Source organism: Wickerhamomyces anomalus (assembly GCF_001661255.1).
Source record: "Wickerhamomyces anomalus NRRL Y-366-8 unplaced genomic scaffold WICANscaffold_2, whole genome shotgun sequence".
NCBI lineage: Eukaryota > Fungi > Ascomycota > Saccharomycetes > Phaffomycetales > Wickerhamomycetaceae > Hansenula > Hansenula anomala.
In genome coordinates, this window is record NW_017567111.1 from 1,524,893 (window position 1) to 1,541,526 (window position 16,634).

Genomic DNA, 16,634 nt, shown 5'->3' on the forward strand with positions numbered 1-16,634 from the left:
CCTTACACCACACAAGCTCAAGATTTACAACAAAATGAAATTCTTCACGTTACACTTGTATAATTATCCAGTGGAAATTGGGAAGCAAAATTGGACATGTTGATGATATTCAAGCACCTGACTTGAAGATATCGTTCAAGTTCTCATTTCCAAGACCATACTCAGATTAAAGCACCACTACCGCCAATGTCTTTGTAGAAATCACTTCCTAATGTCTATAGGATATATGAATCCTTCAGTCTTCCTTTTCATCTACTTCATTCCGAGTTGTTTAGCTCTAGATCGCGGTTGTTTTTGGTGATTTTGAATTTTTATGTCAAATCATCAGACAAAACGACGTAATGGGGTGTTTCCCCAACCAGACCGTTTTGCCCCTTTGAGAAGATAATTGAAAAATATTTCTTGATTTCGGAAAATCTCGTTTCTTTTGTGCGCCAACTCTAAAGTGCAATGACGTGGTGTCAGATAAAATTTTCACCAATTACAGACCAAATTCGAGAAATTCTTGCAAGAATCTGGAAACAAAAGTAACGCCAGACGAATTTAAGGTTCAGTTCCTTGAGCTTAAAAGGAAAAATTTGGTGTTGATGGAAATGAAGTATCACCTTACAAAAATCGATCTGTATATCGTCAGCAGTTGTGGTTGATTGAGTAGTGGTTCGTGGGTGGTTAAAGAATCTGAGGGCTGAAGAGATGGAGTTGGTTTCCATCTAGCGCTTTGCAAATTTCCCTTACAAGATACACTCAGAATCTTATCCCAGCGCGTAGCTTCCTTTTCGCCTTCAAACCAATTTAAGCTCTAGCCTACGGAATCGTTTCTTATTCAGCGCTGTGCTGGGCCTACCGCTGGATCAATTCGAAACTTGACGCATCATGAGGCAAAGACGAAAAAAAAAGAATCAACTACACAAACGCTATGGTTTAACGTGGGTAGTCCTTTATCAACAGATCCATGGCCTCAAAATGTATATAAAGCGCTCTGATTCCCTCCCTTATCATGGTGCAGCTTGACTCATGACTCTTTAACAAAGAATCAAGTTAATTACAATCATTATGACTGTTGAACAACCAACTACTTATCAAAGACAAAAAGTTTTATTATTAGGCGCTACCGGTTTCATTGGTGGTGAAATCCTTTACAAATTGTTAACTTTACCTCAATTTGAAAAACTTGATATCACTATCTTGACTAGATGTTATGAAAAAGCTAGAAAAATCCATTCAACTACTCAAGGTAGAGTTAGACCAATTGTTGGTTCTGTCCGTGATGTGTTTTTAATGCATCATGAATTCCAAAGAGCTGATATTGTTATCAATGCTAATGGTGTTGATAGTATTAGATGTGCTAAGTACTTATCAAAAGTTGCTTCAAAGGTTAGAAAACCATATTTAATCTTGCACACTTCAGGCGCTTCAACTATTTCTGCCACTAAAGGTGCATCAGACAGAGTTTTCTCTGATTTGGAAAACAATAATGAAATTGTTCATACTCCAGTTGATGAAATCATCTTAGGTATTGAAGAGAGAAATCCAAAATTTGTTAAAACCGTTATTGTTTCACCTCCAACCATCTTTGGTAGAAATGATGGATTCATTAGAAGAGAAGCTGTTTCAATCCCAAAATTGGTTAAATTAGCCATGAAGAACAAACAAGCTTTCACTGCTTATTCAGGTGATTACCATTTATCTCATGTTCACATCAATGACTTAGCTGATTTATACGTTATGTTGTTGGAACATTTATTGGTTGGTAATAACATCAAGACTGGAAGAGAAGGTTATTACTTTGCAGAGAATGGTGTTCATGATTGGAAAGATATAAGTGCTCAAATTGGGAAATTGTTGAAACAGAAAGGTTTGGTTAAAACTGAAGAAGTTGCACAATTACAACCTGAACAAATTCAAAAATTGGCTAATGATGAAACTGCTCCTTATTACTGGGGTACTAATGCTGTTACCAAAGCTGATTTAGCTAGATCTTATGGATGGCAACCAAAATTCACTACTGCTGATTTGTTGAATGATCTTGAAACAACAGTTGATCATATTGCCCTTCAAGAAAATTACTAAAAAAGTGATTTGATTGGTTTTATATACTGCTTATAGATTATACAATTGGAAGGTTTTATATTGCTAAACAGCTAATAATTGTAGTTTAAATTTCCAGTTACGCGAAATATTCAATTTCAAACTTTGGTTATATTTGTAAAATTTAGTGTTTCAGGGACCAAAAAAACACCGAGGAGCGAAAAAGTTGTAAATCGTCGACTACAAGTTTGACAGATTCAACTTCTTCATCAAAGACATTTAATTAACGCGGCTACAAAACTAGTATTTGCTATACAAAAATGGGTTCAACGGTGTTAATCACAGGTGCTACAGGGTTTATTGCTACTCATATCATTGACTTATTGATCAAGGAAGGTTACGACGTGATTGGTACAGTTCGTTCAGTTGATAAAGGGGAACAAATTCAAAAACTCTTTGGAAAAGAACATTTCAAATATGTAATTGTTAAAGATCTTGTTAATTCTAAAGATGATTTCAATAAAGTCTTTATTGAAAATCCAAATATTGAAACAGTCATTCACACTGCTTCTGCTGTTTTCATTACTGATAAGATTCAAGAATTAATCGTGGACCCTGCTGTTAAAGGCACAGAAAACATTCTTGATACAATTAAGACACATGGTGGTAATGTTAAAAGTTTTGTCTACACTTCATCAATTGGTGCAATCATTACCCCTAGTTCAGATCAAATGGGTATTACAAGAGATGAATCAACTTGGAACGTTGCCACATGGGATCAATCAAAATTCCATCCATTAACAGGTTATATGTTTGCTAAGACTCAAGCTGAGCGTGCTGTTTGGAAATTTGCTGAGGAAAATACAAATATTAGAGTTGCTTCAGTTAATCCTTCTTATGTTTTTGGACCTCAAGTTTCAAATGAATTTGTTAAGAAAACTTTAAATTCTTCAAATGAAGTTATAAACACATTGTTAAGAGATGGTGAAAATTACGTGAAGACAACAGCACACTGGGTTGATGTTAGAGATGTTGCAAAAGCTCATCTTTATGCTTTCACTAAAGAAAACACCAAAAATAAAAGATTAATAATGAAAGAAGGTGAAATGACTGAACAAACTATTTTAGATATAATTAATTCAAAATTTCCTCAATTATATGGGAAAATTGCAAGAGGTGAACCTGGTTCTGATGTTGAAATTTGGGAGAAAAAGAATTTATTGGATAATACTAAAACTTTGGAAATTTTAGGATTTGATCAAATTTCATTAGAGAAATCTGTTGTTGATACTGTTCAACAAATTTTGGATAATAAAGTTTATGAGTTTTGAATGTTACATACAAAGAGATGCAATTGGAAGGGCCTACTCCAAGAGTTTATAGATCTTATATTATAATAGATGTGGCGGATCTCAGTACATGTATAATGATAAGTATTATTTGTAGAAATCTACAATCAGTATTTAATATTCATTGAACATAGTAATATATTGCAAACATATAATTTGGAAATCATTTCAAAAATCACAAAATAATATGAATGATATACATATCACGCGTGCACATATCACAAACATGTCTTGATCATTTGATCACAGGATCACAGACAATATTTGGTGTATTTTTGCAACAGACAATTTTACAGATCAATAATCGTTGTGTACTTGCAAGCTGCTGAGTCCGTAATGTCTTTGAATGCAAAATTCCAAATTAAATATAAGTCATGTCAACCTCGTATTTTTCATGTTGATATCAAGTTTCAACCACTACAGTCAGTGATAAGCAATTTAGCTCAGTCCATTAAGTCAGTTATTGGTCTCTTCAACTATTTTAAACGATTTGTGCCCAAAATGTCAAATACAAGTAGAGAAACCTAATCAACTACATCATTAACTATCGCTCCTTACAAAATTTACACATGCAGACTGCGTTCGCGACAAAGTAAGGGTAACTTTTCAAAAAAATTAAAAAATTATAGCTCATCTCATCTAAAGAAATCTATTAGACATAAACATCATAAACAAAACTAAGCAAGCACACTAGTTCCATAAAGATGAGTCAGGTCGCTGTTGCAGATGTATATATTGATGATTCAACTTCTTTTGATTCTTTCAACCTAGATCCAAGAATAAACCAAGCTATAAAACAACTTGGTTTTAAAAACCCAACTCTAGTTCAATCAAAAGCTATCCCATTAGCTTTACAAGAGAAAAGAGATATCATCGCAAAAGCATCCACTGGGTCTGGTAAAACCGTTGCTTACGCTGTTCCTGTTGTTCAGTCAATTTTGGCTGCTAAGGCTAACACAAACTCTAATGATCATCAAATATCTTCAATAATTTTAGTTCCAACAAAAGAATTAGCTACTCAAGTTACAAGTTTCTTGGAAAAATTGATCCTGTATTGTGGGAAAACTATCAAGCTATTAAATCTTTCAAATCAAATCAATGAACAAGTCCAACATTCTTTATTATTAGAAAATCCAGAAATTTTAATCTCTACACCATCTAGATTAATAACCGCTATTGAAAAAAACAACAATAGTGAAAATATAAACTTACAAAACTTAACATATTTAGTCATTGATGAAGTTGATTTGATTGTTTCATATGGTTATACTGAAGATTTAGAAAAATTGGCAAATTATCTACCATTAAAGAAAACTTTACAAACTTTTTTAATGAGTGCAACATTAAATGAAGATATCAATGATTTGAAAAATAAATTTTGTCGTTCTCCAGCCATTTTAAAATTAAATGATGATGAACTTGCAAATAATAAAAAATTGATTCAATATTATATTAGAACTACTGAATTTGATAAATTTTTATTAACTTATGTTATTTTCAAATTGAATTTGATTAAAGGTAAAACTTTAATCTTTGTTAATAACATTGATAGAGGTTATAGATTGAAATTGTTCTTGGAACAATTTGGTATAAGAAGTTGTATTTTGAATAGTGAATTACCAATAAATTCAAGATTACATATTGTGGATGAATATAACAAGAATGTTTATAATTTATTAATTGCTACAGATGATAGTGATAATATTAAAGAAGTTGATGAAGAACTTGAAGATGAAGAACTTGAAGAAACTGAAACCAAAACTGAATCATCAAAGAAAACTAAAACTGATAAAGTTAAAAAAGATAAAGAATATGGTGTATCAAGAGGTGTTGATTTTAAAAACGTTGCATGTGTTTTAAACTTTGATTTACCATTAACAGCCAAATCATATGTTCATAGAATTGGTAGAACTGCTCGTGCTGGTAAATCAGGTATGTCATTATCATTTGTGATACCTGAAAAGGAATTTGGTAAACATAAAGCATCATCATTAATCACTGCTAAAAGAGATGAAAAAATATTACGTCGTATCATTAAACAACAAGGGAAATTAGGATTTGAATTACAACCTTATCAATTCGATATGAAACAAGTTGAAGGTTTTAGATATAGATCAGAAGATGGTTTCAGATCAGTTACACAAGTTGCAGTTAGAGAAGCAAGAGTTAAAGAATTAAAACAAGAATTATTAACTAATGAAAAATTGAAAAGACATTTTGAAGAAAATCCACAAGATTTGGCAAGTTTAAGACATGATAAAGAATTACATCCTGCTAGAGTGCAAAGTCATTTGAAAAGGGTCCCTGAATATTTATTACCTCAAGGTGCTAGAGCTAATAACTCGAAAGTTGGGTTTGTGCCGTTCCATAAACATAAAGTTAATAAAAAGAAGTTTGGCAAGAAGAAAGGTGGTAAATCTGATCCATTGAAAACATTCAAAGCAAAGAAATGAGGGATTAATATAATTATAGGATTGAATAAATATAAATTTTTGCATAATAGTTGAAGAAAAATATCGTGTATTATTTCGTAATCATAAATTTAATGCTTCATATTAGTATATGCCTAGTTTAATAAATCATCCAAAGTGACAACACCTTTGAAAGTCTTGTCCTGAATTCTATAAATAATAGCTTCAGCAACTCTTTGAGTAGAAACAGTAGGTCTAATCAATTCATTAAACAACCCAACTCTATTCCCCAAAATGGTGCTGTTCCCCCAATTAGCAATATCAACAAATGTTTTGATACTTGATCTAACATTATCTTGATTTGAAACTTCATCATACATGAACCCAGGTCTTACCAAGATTGGTCTTAATTTTTCTAAAACTTGAATCTCTTGTTCAGCTTCCCTTTTAGAATTGATATACCCTTTTGGTAACCCTGGGAACCCTTTGTCAGCAGATATGTATACAAATGCTGGATCTGATGAATTTGTCGTTTCTTGGAAAGTTTCAGCTAATAAAATTGCAGAATCTCTATTTACAGATTCATATGAATTGAATGATGATTTTGTTAAGGGGTTTGAAGGTTTCAAGAAATTGGAAAATTCACTAAGAATGCTTGAGTTTGAATTTATCGTTTTCTTATAATTTTGATTCTCTAATAAAATACCTATTGAATGAACGACACTTGTTGCATCTTTCAATTCTTCTTTATAAGATTCTGGTTTGAAAATATCAGCAGGTCTCCAATTGACCTTCTGTATCCATGAGCTATCTTCTTTTGGAGTGAGTCTTGGGGGTTTACCAGAGCGTCTTGTTCAAGTGTCAGTATGAAAATCTCTTGATTGAATTGATAACTTACGATAATGAAGTCACCCTAAATCCTGATTCTATACCAGCTTGACATATTCTTCTTCCTGAGTGAATTGTTAATAATTATTACTCTCATAGCAGCGTGACAATAGCATACCTAGGAATCCATTACCTCCAAGAACGACTAGTTTGGACATTTTCAACTCCCTTAAATTGAATAGTAAACTCAAAGTAGCAAAGTTGTACTACATACTTTAAAAAGTGTGATTTTCTATGTTTCCAAAATTCGCGGTCTCTCGAGAATCGAGATCACAGAACGCATTCGCGAATGCTCTATAGAAGGGTATTTGAGCCTCATTCTAATTGACTAAATTTTAGTGTATTTTAAAGTCAAAGAGCATTTGCAAACAATATTTTGATTTGATCAGATATAACAAAAATTCAATCTTGTTTTATTGGAGTGTTGTTTAGATTTGCTTTTCGTAGCACAACGGAGCTATAGGAATGAAGTAAGGCATTCTTACAGAATCAAAGGTACTATGAATGCGTTTTTTAAAACCAACTAGTTTTTTAAACTGCAATTACAATACTTTCAAACGAATAGCCTGCACTATTGGCTTCGCTTTGAATCCATGAAGGCATCGGGTATTCAAGCACTTCTAGAAACTGATTTAAGATGAACCTGTTAATTAATGCCAAATTTGTTAAAATGTAACGTTTCAAAAGAAACGCGAACACTCGGACGCGTCATTGAGCAGTTGAAGCCTGAAAAATGAGTCTGATGCCTGATGGATCCATACTCTATGAAAAAAGATCTCAAGAATCTTCATGAAAGGTGACCTTTTGATCTTGTAATGGCTCTCTGTGACTCTTGGATAAGAAGTCAAGAGCTGAAGGTGTCGTTTAAAAAAGTTAACATAGTTTCGGGCAATAACTGTACAACGTATACCAGAACCACCAACCACCAAAACTTAATCTGAACATCTTTGTTAAAAGTGGATACGAGTTTAATCAACTAGTAAAATCGACAATCCCAAATTGCACTAAGTATAGTTCAACTACAAATCGAGATGCACACTTACAACCTTTTGTTTATTTGCAAAACGACGTCCACTAGGATTAGCCAATAAGGCATCTCTGTGTTTGACTTGTCGCCATAACGATATATTTGGGCTAAACAGCTTGTCTTTAAATAGATCAAAAGGAGTTCATTTTCCCACGGACATTTTTACTTCTCAGATTACGTTGCCATAGTAGTCAAGTTTCAAAATGTTACGTTTCACAAATCACTGCAACTAGAAGAAAAAACAAAACATAAACACAGACATAACGCTACTCATGGAGAACTGGACTTGCAAGTCAAAACATCAATAGCTTGAGGGCAACTTCTAAGGACTCTGGTCCTCTCTGGTTCAATGTTGAGGAGTTTTCCCATATTCAGCTCATGGCACAAAAATTTTCACTTCAGCTCAGCTCTCAGTACTCGGAGTTAATGAGTTTAGGTGCATCAACCTGCTTTTAGCTGTTTCACGATGAATGCAACTAAACTCGCTTAAAATGTTGAAGAAGTGGTCGAAAAAAAAGTTTATAAGTAGAAGTTTGTACCCAAATGATCTAAAAGTTTTGAAAGCTCTTTCCTGATGTGATCTTCTTCGTTTGAAGTACAACAAAAGTCCATATACAACACAGCATAAATTCCTTCTTTTCAAAAGTTGGTAAACACTCATTATTGCAACTAATACACGAGTTCATTATATCATTCATAAAACCTGAGCTCTTTGATCACAGTCAAAATTTTCAGCTTTAAGCCACATTCTTTGCAGTTTAACTTTTAACCAACACCTAGCATATATCTTTCAAGCATCAGCATTTCACATAATTCATTAATATTTACCAAAGGGCAACTTTTTCATTAATCAAAAAGCATCAATCTGACAATGTTGTTCAATAATTCATCTTTTAAATTCATCTGCATATTCATTTTATCTGTTTTTCATTTCATACAACCAACACTCGCTGATGAAGAAACTAGCGATGTTATAATCACAACAACATTAACATCAGACTCATCAACAATTGTAACAACTACCAAATCACAATCACCAACATTAGTCTGGGTCACTGGTACTAATGAAGAAGGTATCACTCAAACAACACAATCTGCTTATACAGAAGTTTTCAAAAGTTTTTACACTTCTGTGGAGGTTCCTCCAAAGGGTTCAATAGGATTGGGCACCATTAAAGGAACTGTTGGAACTCTTAGAAAGTATCCAAGTTTAACCTTAAACCCAACTCCAACAAAGAGGCAATGGTAGAAGTTTTCTAATGGAATGGGAATGGTAAATAGGCGTCAATATGGAAAAGGTTTAAGTTAATAGATAATAAGTAATTCAATCATGTTGATGTAGTTGACAATTGTCACTGATGCTTTGTGCTGGATTCCCTTTGCCTGACAACTCCCAACAGTTGTACAAGCCGTATACGTCTTAAGTGAACTCTTCATATCTGATTTGCAACATCTTCTTCAGTCATAGCTTCTATTCCCCTAATAAATGATCTATCTGGTGTGGGATAAATCCAACTTCAAAGTGTCTTCATGATGAATTCTCGAAAAAAAGTAGTGTGTACAACGAAAATCGATTTTCAAAACATGATAAGGATAATCCAGTTCGATGAGCTTACACGAGTCACAAAATAATTGGGCATCTATTATTGTTGCTATATAGATTAAACTGGATACCATTGAGGTCTGGGTTTTAGTGACAGGTGTTAAATAATATGAGTGGATTGAACCGGAGAAACAGCAGAACAAGAAGTACATCAAGTTATCAACAAATTCCAGAGGATCAACTATTTCAAACAGAAGAAGTACACGAAATGACTGAATCAAACAAGAAGCTTGAAGATAAATCCTCAAAAGTTGATTGGCTCTCGACGGTGAATATAGGCACTGAGCTACTAGAGAATAAAGGATCAGTTGCAAGAGATCATGTATGTTTTAATATTTTTACGTTGACACATAAAAATACTAATCAATTAATATAGATGGCAAATGAAAGAACATTCCTATCGTGGATAAGGACATCAATGGGGCTGGCTACGTGTGGTGTCGGTATTACTCAACTGTTCAAGTTGAATACAGATAATGGTAATAGTGACGAGTTCCTAAGTAAAGTTGGAAGACCAATAGGTGGTAAGTAAACTCAATAAAATCGCTGCAAAGTAGAATGGACTCTAACATATAATCAGCTTCTTTCATACTAATTGCCATCATTTGTGTCATAATGGGTCTTTTCAGATTTTTCAATACTCAAAGTTTATTGAAACAGGAGAAATATCCAGCAGCTAGACTTTCTGTGAGTGTCCTGGTGTTTCTTGTTCTGGCAGTGAGTATACTAGTGCTTGTGATGTTTTGGAAATATACTAACCAAGATCTAGCTTTGCATAGTGACATTAGTTACTGTGTTGTACGTAAATTCATCAAATCATTAAGCGTGCAATTACTATATTGTAGGTTCTCATCATCACGTGCAGCACTTTAGGGCATGTGACTGTGTGTACTGAAATTTACACTTTACCCATGCCCACAATTGCGTCGTAGCAGAACATCACAACACCTCCAACAGAAAAAGCAGACAGAAATCGGTACAGGCACAGGTTCATCCTCCCAGCGGAAACAGTAGTACTCAGCCCAACGCTCTCGCCTAGTGTCCGCCTAAGCTCTCCCGCAACCAGCAAGTATTGACACGAAAGGGATTGTCAGCAGAAATTTTCAAAGTCACAGAGCAGCGAAGGTTCAGAAAAAAAAGTCAAAAACAATTGAGCCCAACTACTAAATCATATACTTGATACATTACAGATAGAACAAATCATTCAAAATGGTATGTGATAAAGCTCATGAAAGGAAGGACACAATGAAGAGATACTGAAGAGACGACTGTACCAATACAAGAGAATAAGGATTTAAAACTATGGAATTTATTATAGAGAGAGGAATTAAGTGAATTATCATCAAAGTGGCGTTAAGAAATGAACAAACAACAAGTCAGAATCAAAGAATAAAAAGTAATAAAACTGAAAGGAGAACAATAGAAAGAGGAAGAACTGCTAATAGGACAAAATAGAAGAAATAACATTCACGTATTTATTAATTACAGAGTAAAGGGATCACAGAATCAGGGTATGCGGACATTAAGTGGAAAGATTAAACATAAGTAAAACAACATCTATGAATTAAAATAAAACAGTCAATCTGAAATTGTCTCTTCACTGTGTCATTCTAGCTCAAATTAGTTTTGGAACTAGTTACTAACAATGTTTATTTTAGGGTAAAGTTCACGGTTCTTTAGCTCGTGCTGGTAAAGTTAAATCTCAAACTCCAAAAGTTGACAAACAAGAAAAACCAAAAAAACCAAAAGGTAGAGCTCACAAACGTCTTTTGTACACTAAAAGATTCGTTAATGTTACCTTAGTTAACGGTAAAAGAAAATCCAACCCAGGTCCATCATCAAGTTAGATTTGCTGAATTATGAAAAACGGTAACAATTATTATACTTGATTAATAAAAAAAGGATGTACATTTTATTTGTTTTTTGGTAGCACATTTATTCATCTATTGACTGGTTTTTGTGCTGCTTATATATTTCGGTGAATGGTTTTAATGTTATAACTGTTTAAACTATAAAAGGATTCATGTAGTGAAAATGAAGCACCTGTGATGAGTAGAAAGTGACGAGGCAGACTACGATAGGCTATAACCTATGCCTCATTGAAAACTTGTCATTACCTGAAATGATCGGATCGTAGATGGTGCCAAAAGTGAATTTTTCATAAGTGAAAAAAAAATTGTGATAGACTAAAGCCATGTACATATAACATCAAGAGACACAACTTACTCATAATAAACCCATGTCAGACACTGAATCACTCGGAGGAGACCTATTTGCTGAACCAGAAAACTATTATAAAGAGGCTCCATCTCATCATTCAGCTCAATATGAGCGTAAAACTGATAAATTACCACACAAGATAGATCTAAGGCTGATTGGTTCATCACCATTATGGGGTCATTTATTATGGAACGCTGGTATTTTCACTGCTGATTACCTAGATAAACATTCTGAGGAGCTTGTCAAAGGGAAAGATGTTTTAGAATTAGGTGCTGCTGCCGCTTTGCCTAGTTTGATCTGTGGTTATAACGATGCCAAAACTGTTGTTTGTACAGATTATCCAGATGCTGATTTAATAAATAATATAAAGCATAATGTTGAAAATGCCAAAGATTTGGATCAATCTAAAGTGCTTGTTGAGGGTTATATATGGGGGAATGATTATGAACCGCTGTTAGAAAAGATTAGAGGTACAAATAAAGATAAAAAATTTGATTTAATCATCTTATCAGATCTTGTTTTCAATCATACTGAACATCATAAACTTTTGAAAACTTGTCAAGATAATTTAGAGAAGAATGGGAAATGTCTTGTTGTTTTTTCTCCACATAGACCATGGTTATTAGATGCTGATTTACAATTTTTTGAAACTGCAAAAGAATATGGTTTCAAAAGTGAAAAGATTGATCTTGTGAAATGGAAACCAATGTTTGAAGAAGATGAAGAAACTGTTGATATCAGATCTAGAGTGTATTCTTTCTTTTTAACGTTTGATGAAACCAAATAATATAATAAAAGCCTACAATAGCATATGTTAACAAATTAATAGAAATAGCATTAGAAATAGAATAAGTATACAAAAAGTTTGATTTTTTTTTTCATTATAAATAGTCCAAAGTCATTAAAAGGGGGAGTCGTAGAACGAAAGCAACGTATAATCATACATGATCATGGTGAGAATGATCAAATGATCTCTTGTTGAATGAAGATTCCTGAGCTGAGAAATTACAACCAGTGAAAACGCTTTCATCTTGGTTATAAGCATAACATGTAGTACCTGCAGCACAACCATAAGTGACCCATGAACCCCAATTACAAACAGCATATTCACCGCTTGAAGAACAAGCAATGGCACCGTTTGTACATTGACTAGTTTCACCATTGAATTTACCAGCTTTATAACTTTGGTTTAAACATTGAGCCTTAGCAATACCACTTAATGAAGAGCAATCACTTGGAACGTTGGAAGCTGATGCTGATGGAGCTGCTGGAGTTGTTGAACTTGGCTCAATTGTGTTTGAAAGACTGAAGGTATTGGTTTGGAAACCTGAACTTTGACCTCCTTCTTGAGATGAAACAACAACACTTGATAAAGTGGAAGGACCCCCACTAGTGAATGTATTTGAAGTTATTTCTGGGTATGATAAGGATGATTGTTGAGAGGAAGTTGGTTGTTGCGATGGTGGGATTGCAGAGCTCAATTCTGGAACATTCAAAGATGATGAACCGATCGCTTCTGATGATGAAGGGATAGGTGCTGATGAAGAAGTGGTGGATTCAACTGGTTGAGAGGAAATTGGTGCTGATGAAGTTGATGTTGTTGAATCAATGGCAGATGAGCCAATGGTTGAAGAGGAGGCTTGTGTTGAAGATGTTGGTTGAACTGATGGAGATTGAACAATTGATGACTGGGCTGAAGAGCTAGTTGATGTGGTTTCAATGGATGATGAAGGAACTTCTGAAGAGGTTTCTTGAGCAGATGAGGATTGCACAGTTGATGAAGATTGGGCAGTAGAGCTTTCAGCGTTGGAGGAAGAACCACCTAAAGATTGTAAAGCATTTTTGATTGCACCGGCAAAAGTTGTACCATCAACTTTATTGGTGAATGATTGAGAAGCATCCCATAACATAACACCACCAAATGCGGGGTCTGATCCAATTGTTGAAAGAGTTGATTTAATTTTTGAAATATCAACATAACCACTACCAGCAGCAGAAGAGGAACCTGGTAAACCTAAGTACAATTTGATGTTCTTGTTTGGAGAAGTGTTTTTAGCATAGTCTGCCCAAGTGTCCCAGTTGAATTGTTTATCAACGTTACAATAATTGTTGTAGAATTGAACAAATGCAAAATCAATATCAGCACTTTTAAGTAAATCACCAACACTTGCATCTGGGTAAACACATTGAGGAGCAGCTGATAAATAATAGTCTTTAGAACCAGAGCTGAAGTACTCTCTCAATTTATTAGCTAAAGCAGCATACCCGCTTGGTTGTTGGTTTTCAATATCAAAGTCAAACCCGTCAATAACAGATTCTCCAAATGGTCTTGTGTCTGAAGAACCTTCACCAAATAAGTTCCATAAAGTACCAGCAAAATCTTCAGCTTGAGAATCACCTGAGAATCCATAGTAACCAGATTCACCACCTAATGATAATAAAACTTTTTTACCTTTAGCTTGACAACTTTTAATATCAGAAGCAATCTTGTCACATTTCAAAAGACCATTAGAATATTGATCATAGCATGCAGAGGCGAAATTCAAAGTTGGAACATCATTAGTTCCTGGGAAGGATGTCATAAATGACAAGACAACAATATCAACATCATCTGAGTCACAATAATATGATAAATCTTCTTGGGAACCAGCAGAAGCTTGACCCCAATAAACCACGACGTTTTTGTTGGAGTTGGCATCAAAAGCAGCAGCTGCGCTTGAGATTAAAGTGGTCAACGCTAGACCTTTAAATAACGTTGAAAATTGCATTGTCTTTTTTCTATTAGGGTATCAGAGGATAGGAATATATTGTTTATAGTATTAGTTCTTGAGTTTGGATAAATTAGCTGAAAAGTGAATGGGTTTTTTTGCAAGGAATGACAAATAGTTGGAATGGTATAATAAAGAATCTTAAAGCCACTTAAAATCCTCTTGTTCTATGTGAGCTAGCGAGTGACAGGTTTGAAGTATTTGAACAAAGTGACACATCAATATTCAGACAAGTTAGAATGAAGGCCCGATGCTTTTATTTATAGTTGAAGTGTTTTGCATTTGTGAAACACGATGCTCATGGCTGGTCAAGTTCTCGAGTTCCAGAACACAACTGTTGATGTGTTAATCCCCAGACGCATCCCTTCTTGTTAGTAAACACACCGAGTCTTCCTTCGCGCGACGCTGTAGGCTTCACCATGAAATTCCTTCAAGAGAAGGCTTGCAATTCAAAACTGAAACCATGGTGATTAAGGTTTTTAGATCGCGCCTGTGCTTATTGTTGACGTTTGTGGGCCCAACCGCGGATCAGCCCTCCTGAAAAACTTTTCGAGAGGCTGGCAGATTACCGTGTTTTTTCGACTCCTACCAAAAACACGAATAATGGAAGGGTCTCTTGAAGCTCAGTCTCTTCAAACGTAAGAGGTGGCTTGTCATGGTTCTTTAAAAGGATACTCCCCTGAAAATCTCTTGTCAATTTATATATTTATATGGTGACGATAGATGTGACATTTGGTGGTGAACATAGTTCTAGAAGATGTTTCAAACTTGGAGTTGACGTGTGTTCATCTTCACTGGCATCTTCATTCCACATACTAGAGCTAGCTTCAAATTGGCTAGCTTCATTTTTTGTAACGACGTAATTTGTTTTCATGCCAACGGCTACATTCAATTTGTAATAATTACTTGATTAAGATAAATTGAATTCCAGTACTGTCTTTTGAAATCCTTCGTTGATCATTGAGCTGGGCTTGGTGGACCTTTAGCTGGTTCTTTTAGAAACCTTGTACAATTGATTTTGACAAATCAGCCGCTAGAATGATCTAGCGAGCTACCTGCCTCCATATCACAGGTACCTGTGGATTATGACGAGGCCCACTCACGGTGAAGTCATGTTTGATTATTGGTTGTGATAATAATATTTTTCACAAGATTCGACTATTTTTTCGGAAGCGCATTGTGGAGGAGACAAACACTCATATATGGAACTTTGGCCATAAATTAACATCAAAACATAAGCCCAAAAAGCCAAAGAAAAAGCTTAGGAGATTAAACCAGAAGTTCATCTCACCATAAAAGCAAAAAAAATACCAAAATACTCAAAAATGGTGATTTTGGTTTTTTTTTTTTTTTAATGGTAAAGTTACTTTATTCTAAAATCTTATACACTTTTACACTTCCACTTTCAATATATATTAATAATTCCAATTATATGACACTGTTCCAAATAAATTTCCAATATTAATCAATAGCTCAATTTTATAGCTCTATCCTTCTTTCTTTCCTTATAGAGCAACCTTCTTAATAAAGTCAAAAGTCAAAATAAATAATCCAATTGGAAGCAAAAAAAAAATATTGAAGGATGCGAGGTTCGAACTCGCGCGGACAAACGTCCAGTAGATCTTAAGTCTACCGCCTTAGACCACTCGGCCAACCCTCCTGGATTTTAAATTTTTTTTCCTCTGAAATTTCTAGTCATCTTCACTACGGCTTTTTGCGCCCAAATTTCAATATTAGATGAACATAAACATTGCACTAGTACGATAAGAAATAAGGGATTACATATTGACTTACCTGGTGTACTTAATACACTATTTATACAATTATGCTAATACTAATTATCTAATCATATAGTATAAGGCGTAGCTAAGCTAATAATACAGCAGGCGCACTAATGGACGACGTACGTTTTCATCGACTATGATCTGATAGTTTCTTCACGAGCTAGAATAGGTGATATATACAAGCTAGGGTCGATGAAAAACCAATCATAGGTTCATACATGGATGAATTAAGACATCATTTTAATTCGTTATAAGTTAGGTTTCTATAAGCCTTCTTTTGTTCATTTCTTTCTTCAATGCTGCATATGAATCCTCAGCATATGGTATTCTATCAACCAAACTTTTCTGTATCGACAAAACGCCAATTCTATGCTTGTATTTTTTCATTTTGATTTTCTTTCGGTCTAAATCATCAATAAATAAGGCATCTCGTTGTTCTTTTGAGAAACCTAATTTTGCAGTAATCTCCTCGAATTGATCAGGAACTTTTTTGCTTAAATCTATAACATCAGAGTCTAGTCCCCATCTAAGCAAATCCATATCCAATTTCAACTGT

At 34.3% G+C, this 16,634-nt stretch overlaps 9 protein-coding genes and 1 non-coding gene across 10 annotated transcripts; 7 read left to right on the top strand and 3 right to left on the bottom strand.

The window, feature by feature from the left end:
• Positions 1-1,053: 1,053 nt before the first annotated feature.
• WICANDRAFT_29394 (NAD-dependent epimerase/dehydratase family protein) lies at positions 1,054-2,070 on the top strand (the record flags this gene model as incomplete). The annotated part of the gene is made up of 1 exon (XM_019181600.1): positions 1,054-2,070. One exon carries the CDS (start codon positions 1,054-1,056, stop codon positions 2,068-2,070), a length of 1,017 nt encoding a protein of 338 aa, XP_019040417.1.
• A 278-nt stretch (positions 2,071-2,348) lies between these two features.
• WICANDRAFT_61772 (uncharacterized protein) lies at positions 2,349-3,359 on the top strand (the record flags this gene model as incomplete). The annotated part of the gene is made up of 1 exon (XM_019183244.1): positions 2,349-3,359. One exon carries the CDS (start codon positions 2,349-2,351, stop codon positions 3,357-3,359), a length of 1,011 nt encoding a protein of 336 aa, XP_019040418.1.
• Positions 3,360-4,081: 722 nt separating this feature from the next.
• Positions 4,082-5,830, top strand: DBP9 (ATP-dependent DNA/RNA helicase; the record flags this gene model as incomplete). The annotated part of the gene is made up of 1 exon (XM_019183245.1): positions 4,082-5,830. One exon carries the CDS (start codon positions 4,082-4,084, stop codon positions 5,828-5,830), a length of 1,749 nt encoding a protein of 582 aa, XP_019040419.1.
• A 113-nt stretch (positions 5,831-5,943) lies between these two features.
• Positions 5,944-6,834, bottom strand: COQ11 (ubiquinone biosynthesis protein COQ11; the record flags this gene model as incomplete). Its single annotated transcript, XM_019183246.1, has 3 exons — positions 5,944-6,637; positions 6,687-6,741; positions 6,795-6,834. The coding sequence occupies 3 exons, from the start codon at positions 6,832-6,834 to the stop codon at positions 5,944-5,946; spliced, it is 789 nt and encodes a 262-aa protein (XP_019040420.1).
• A 1,740-nt stretch (positions 6,835-8,574) lies between these two features.
• On the top strand, positions 8,575-8,952 carry WICANDRAFT_83413 (KRE1 domain-containing protein; the record flags this gene model as incomplete). The annotated part of the gene is made up of 1 exon (XM_019185539.1): positions 8,575-8,952. The coding sequence occupies one exon, from the start codon at positions 8,575-8,577 to the stop codon at positions 8,950-8,952; it is 378 nt and encodes a 125-aa protein (XP_019040421.1).
• A 479-nt stretch (positions 8,953-9,431) lies between these two features.
• On the top strand, positions 9,432-10,127 carry WICANDRAFT_90554 (uncharacterized protein). The gene has a single exon (XM_019186242.1). It carries the CDS (start codon positions 9,683-9,685, stop codon positions 9,836-9,838), a length of 156 nt encoding a protein of 51 aa, XP_019040422.1. The 5' UTR covers positions 9,432-9,682; the 3' UTR covers positions 9,839-10,127.
• Positions 10,128-10,964: 837 nt separating this feature from the next.
• RPS30A (40S ribosomal protein eS30) lies at positions 10,965-11,153 on the top strand (the record flags this gene model as incomplete). Its single annotated transcript, XM_019181487.1, has 1 exon — positions 10,965-11,153. A coding segment is annotated over one exon (189 nt), but the record flags the coding sequence as incomplete, so codon positions are not given.
• A 392-nt stretch (positions 11,154-11,545) lies between these two features.
• NNT1 (S-adenosylmethionine-dependent methyltransferase) lies at positions 11,546-12,313 on the top strand (the record flags this gene model as incomplete). Its single annotated transcript, XM_019183247.1, has 1 exon — positions 11,546-12,313. One exon carries the CDS (start codon positions 11,546-11,548, stop codon positions 12,311-12,313), a length of 768 nt encoding a protein of 255 aa, XP_019040424.1.
• A 151-nt stretch (positions 12,314-12,464) lies between these two features.
• On the bottom strand, positions 12,465-14,294 carry CTS1 (chitinase; the record flags this gene model as incomplete). The annotated part of the gene is made up of 2 exons (XM_019181406.1): positions 12,465-12,790; positions 12,917-14,294. The coding sequence occupies 2 exons, from the start codon at positions 14,292-14,294 to the stop codon at positions 12,465-12,467; spliced, it is 1,704 nt and encodes a 567-aa protein (XP_019040425.1).
• Positions 14,295-15,870: 1,576 nt separating this feature from the next.
• On the bottom strand, positions 15,871-15,954 carry WICANDRAFT_t39. Its single transcript has one exon. It is a non-coding gene; the product is annotated as a tRNA-Leu (tRNA).
• Between the last annotated feature and the right edge of the window lie 680 nt (positions 15,955-16,634).

What these genes read in the sequence shown, in the direction of transcription:
- WICANDRAFT_90554 (XM_019186242.1), top strand. Translation starts at nt 9,683, where the DNA reads ATGGCAAATGAAAGAACATTCCTATCGTGGATAAGGACATCAATGGGG.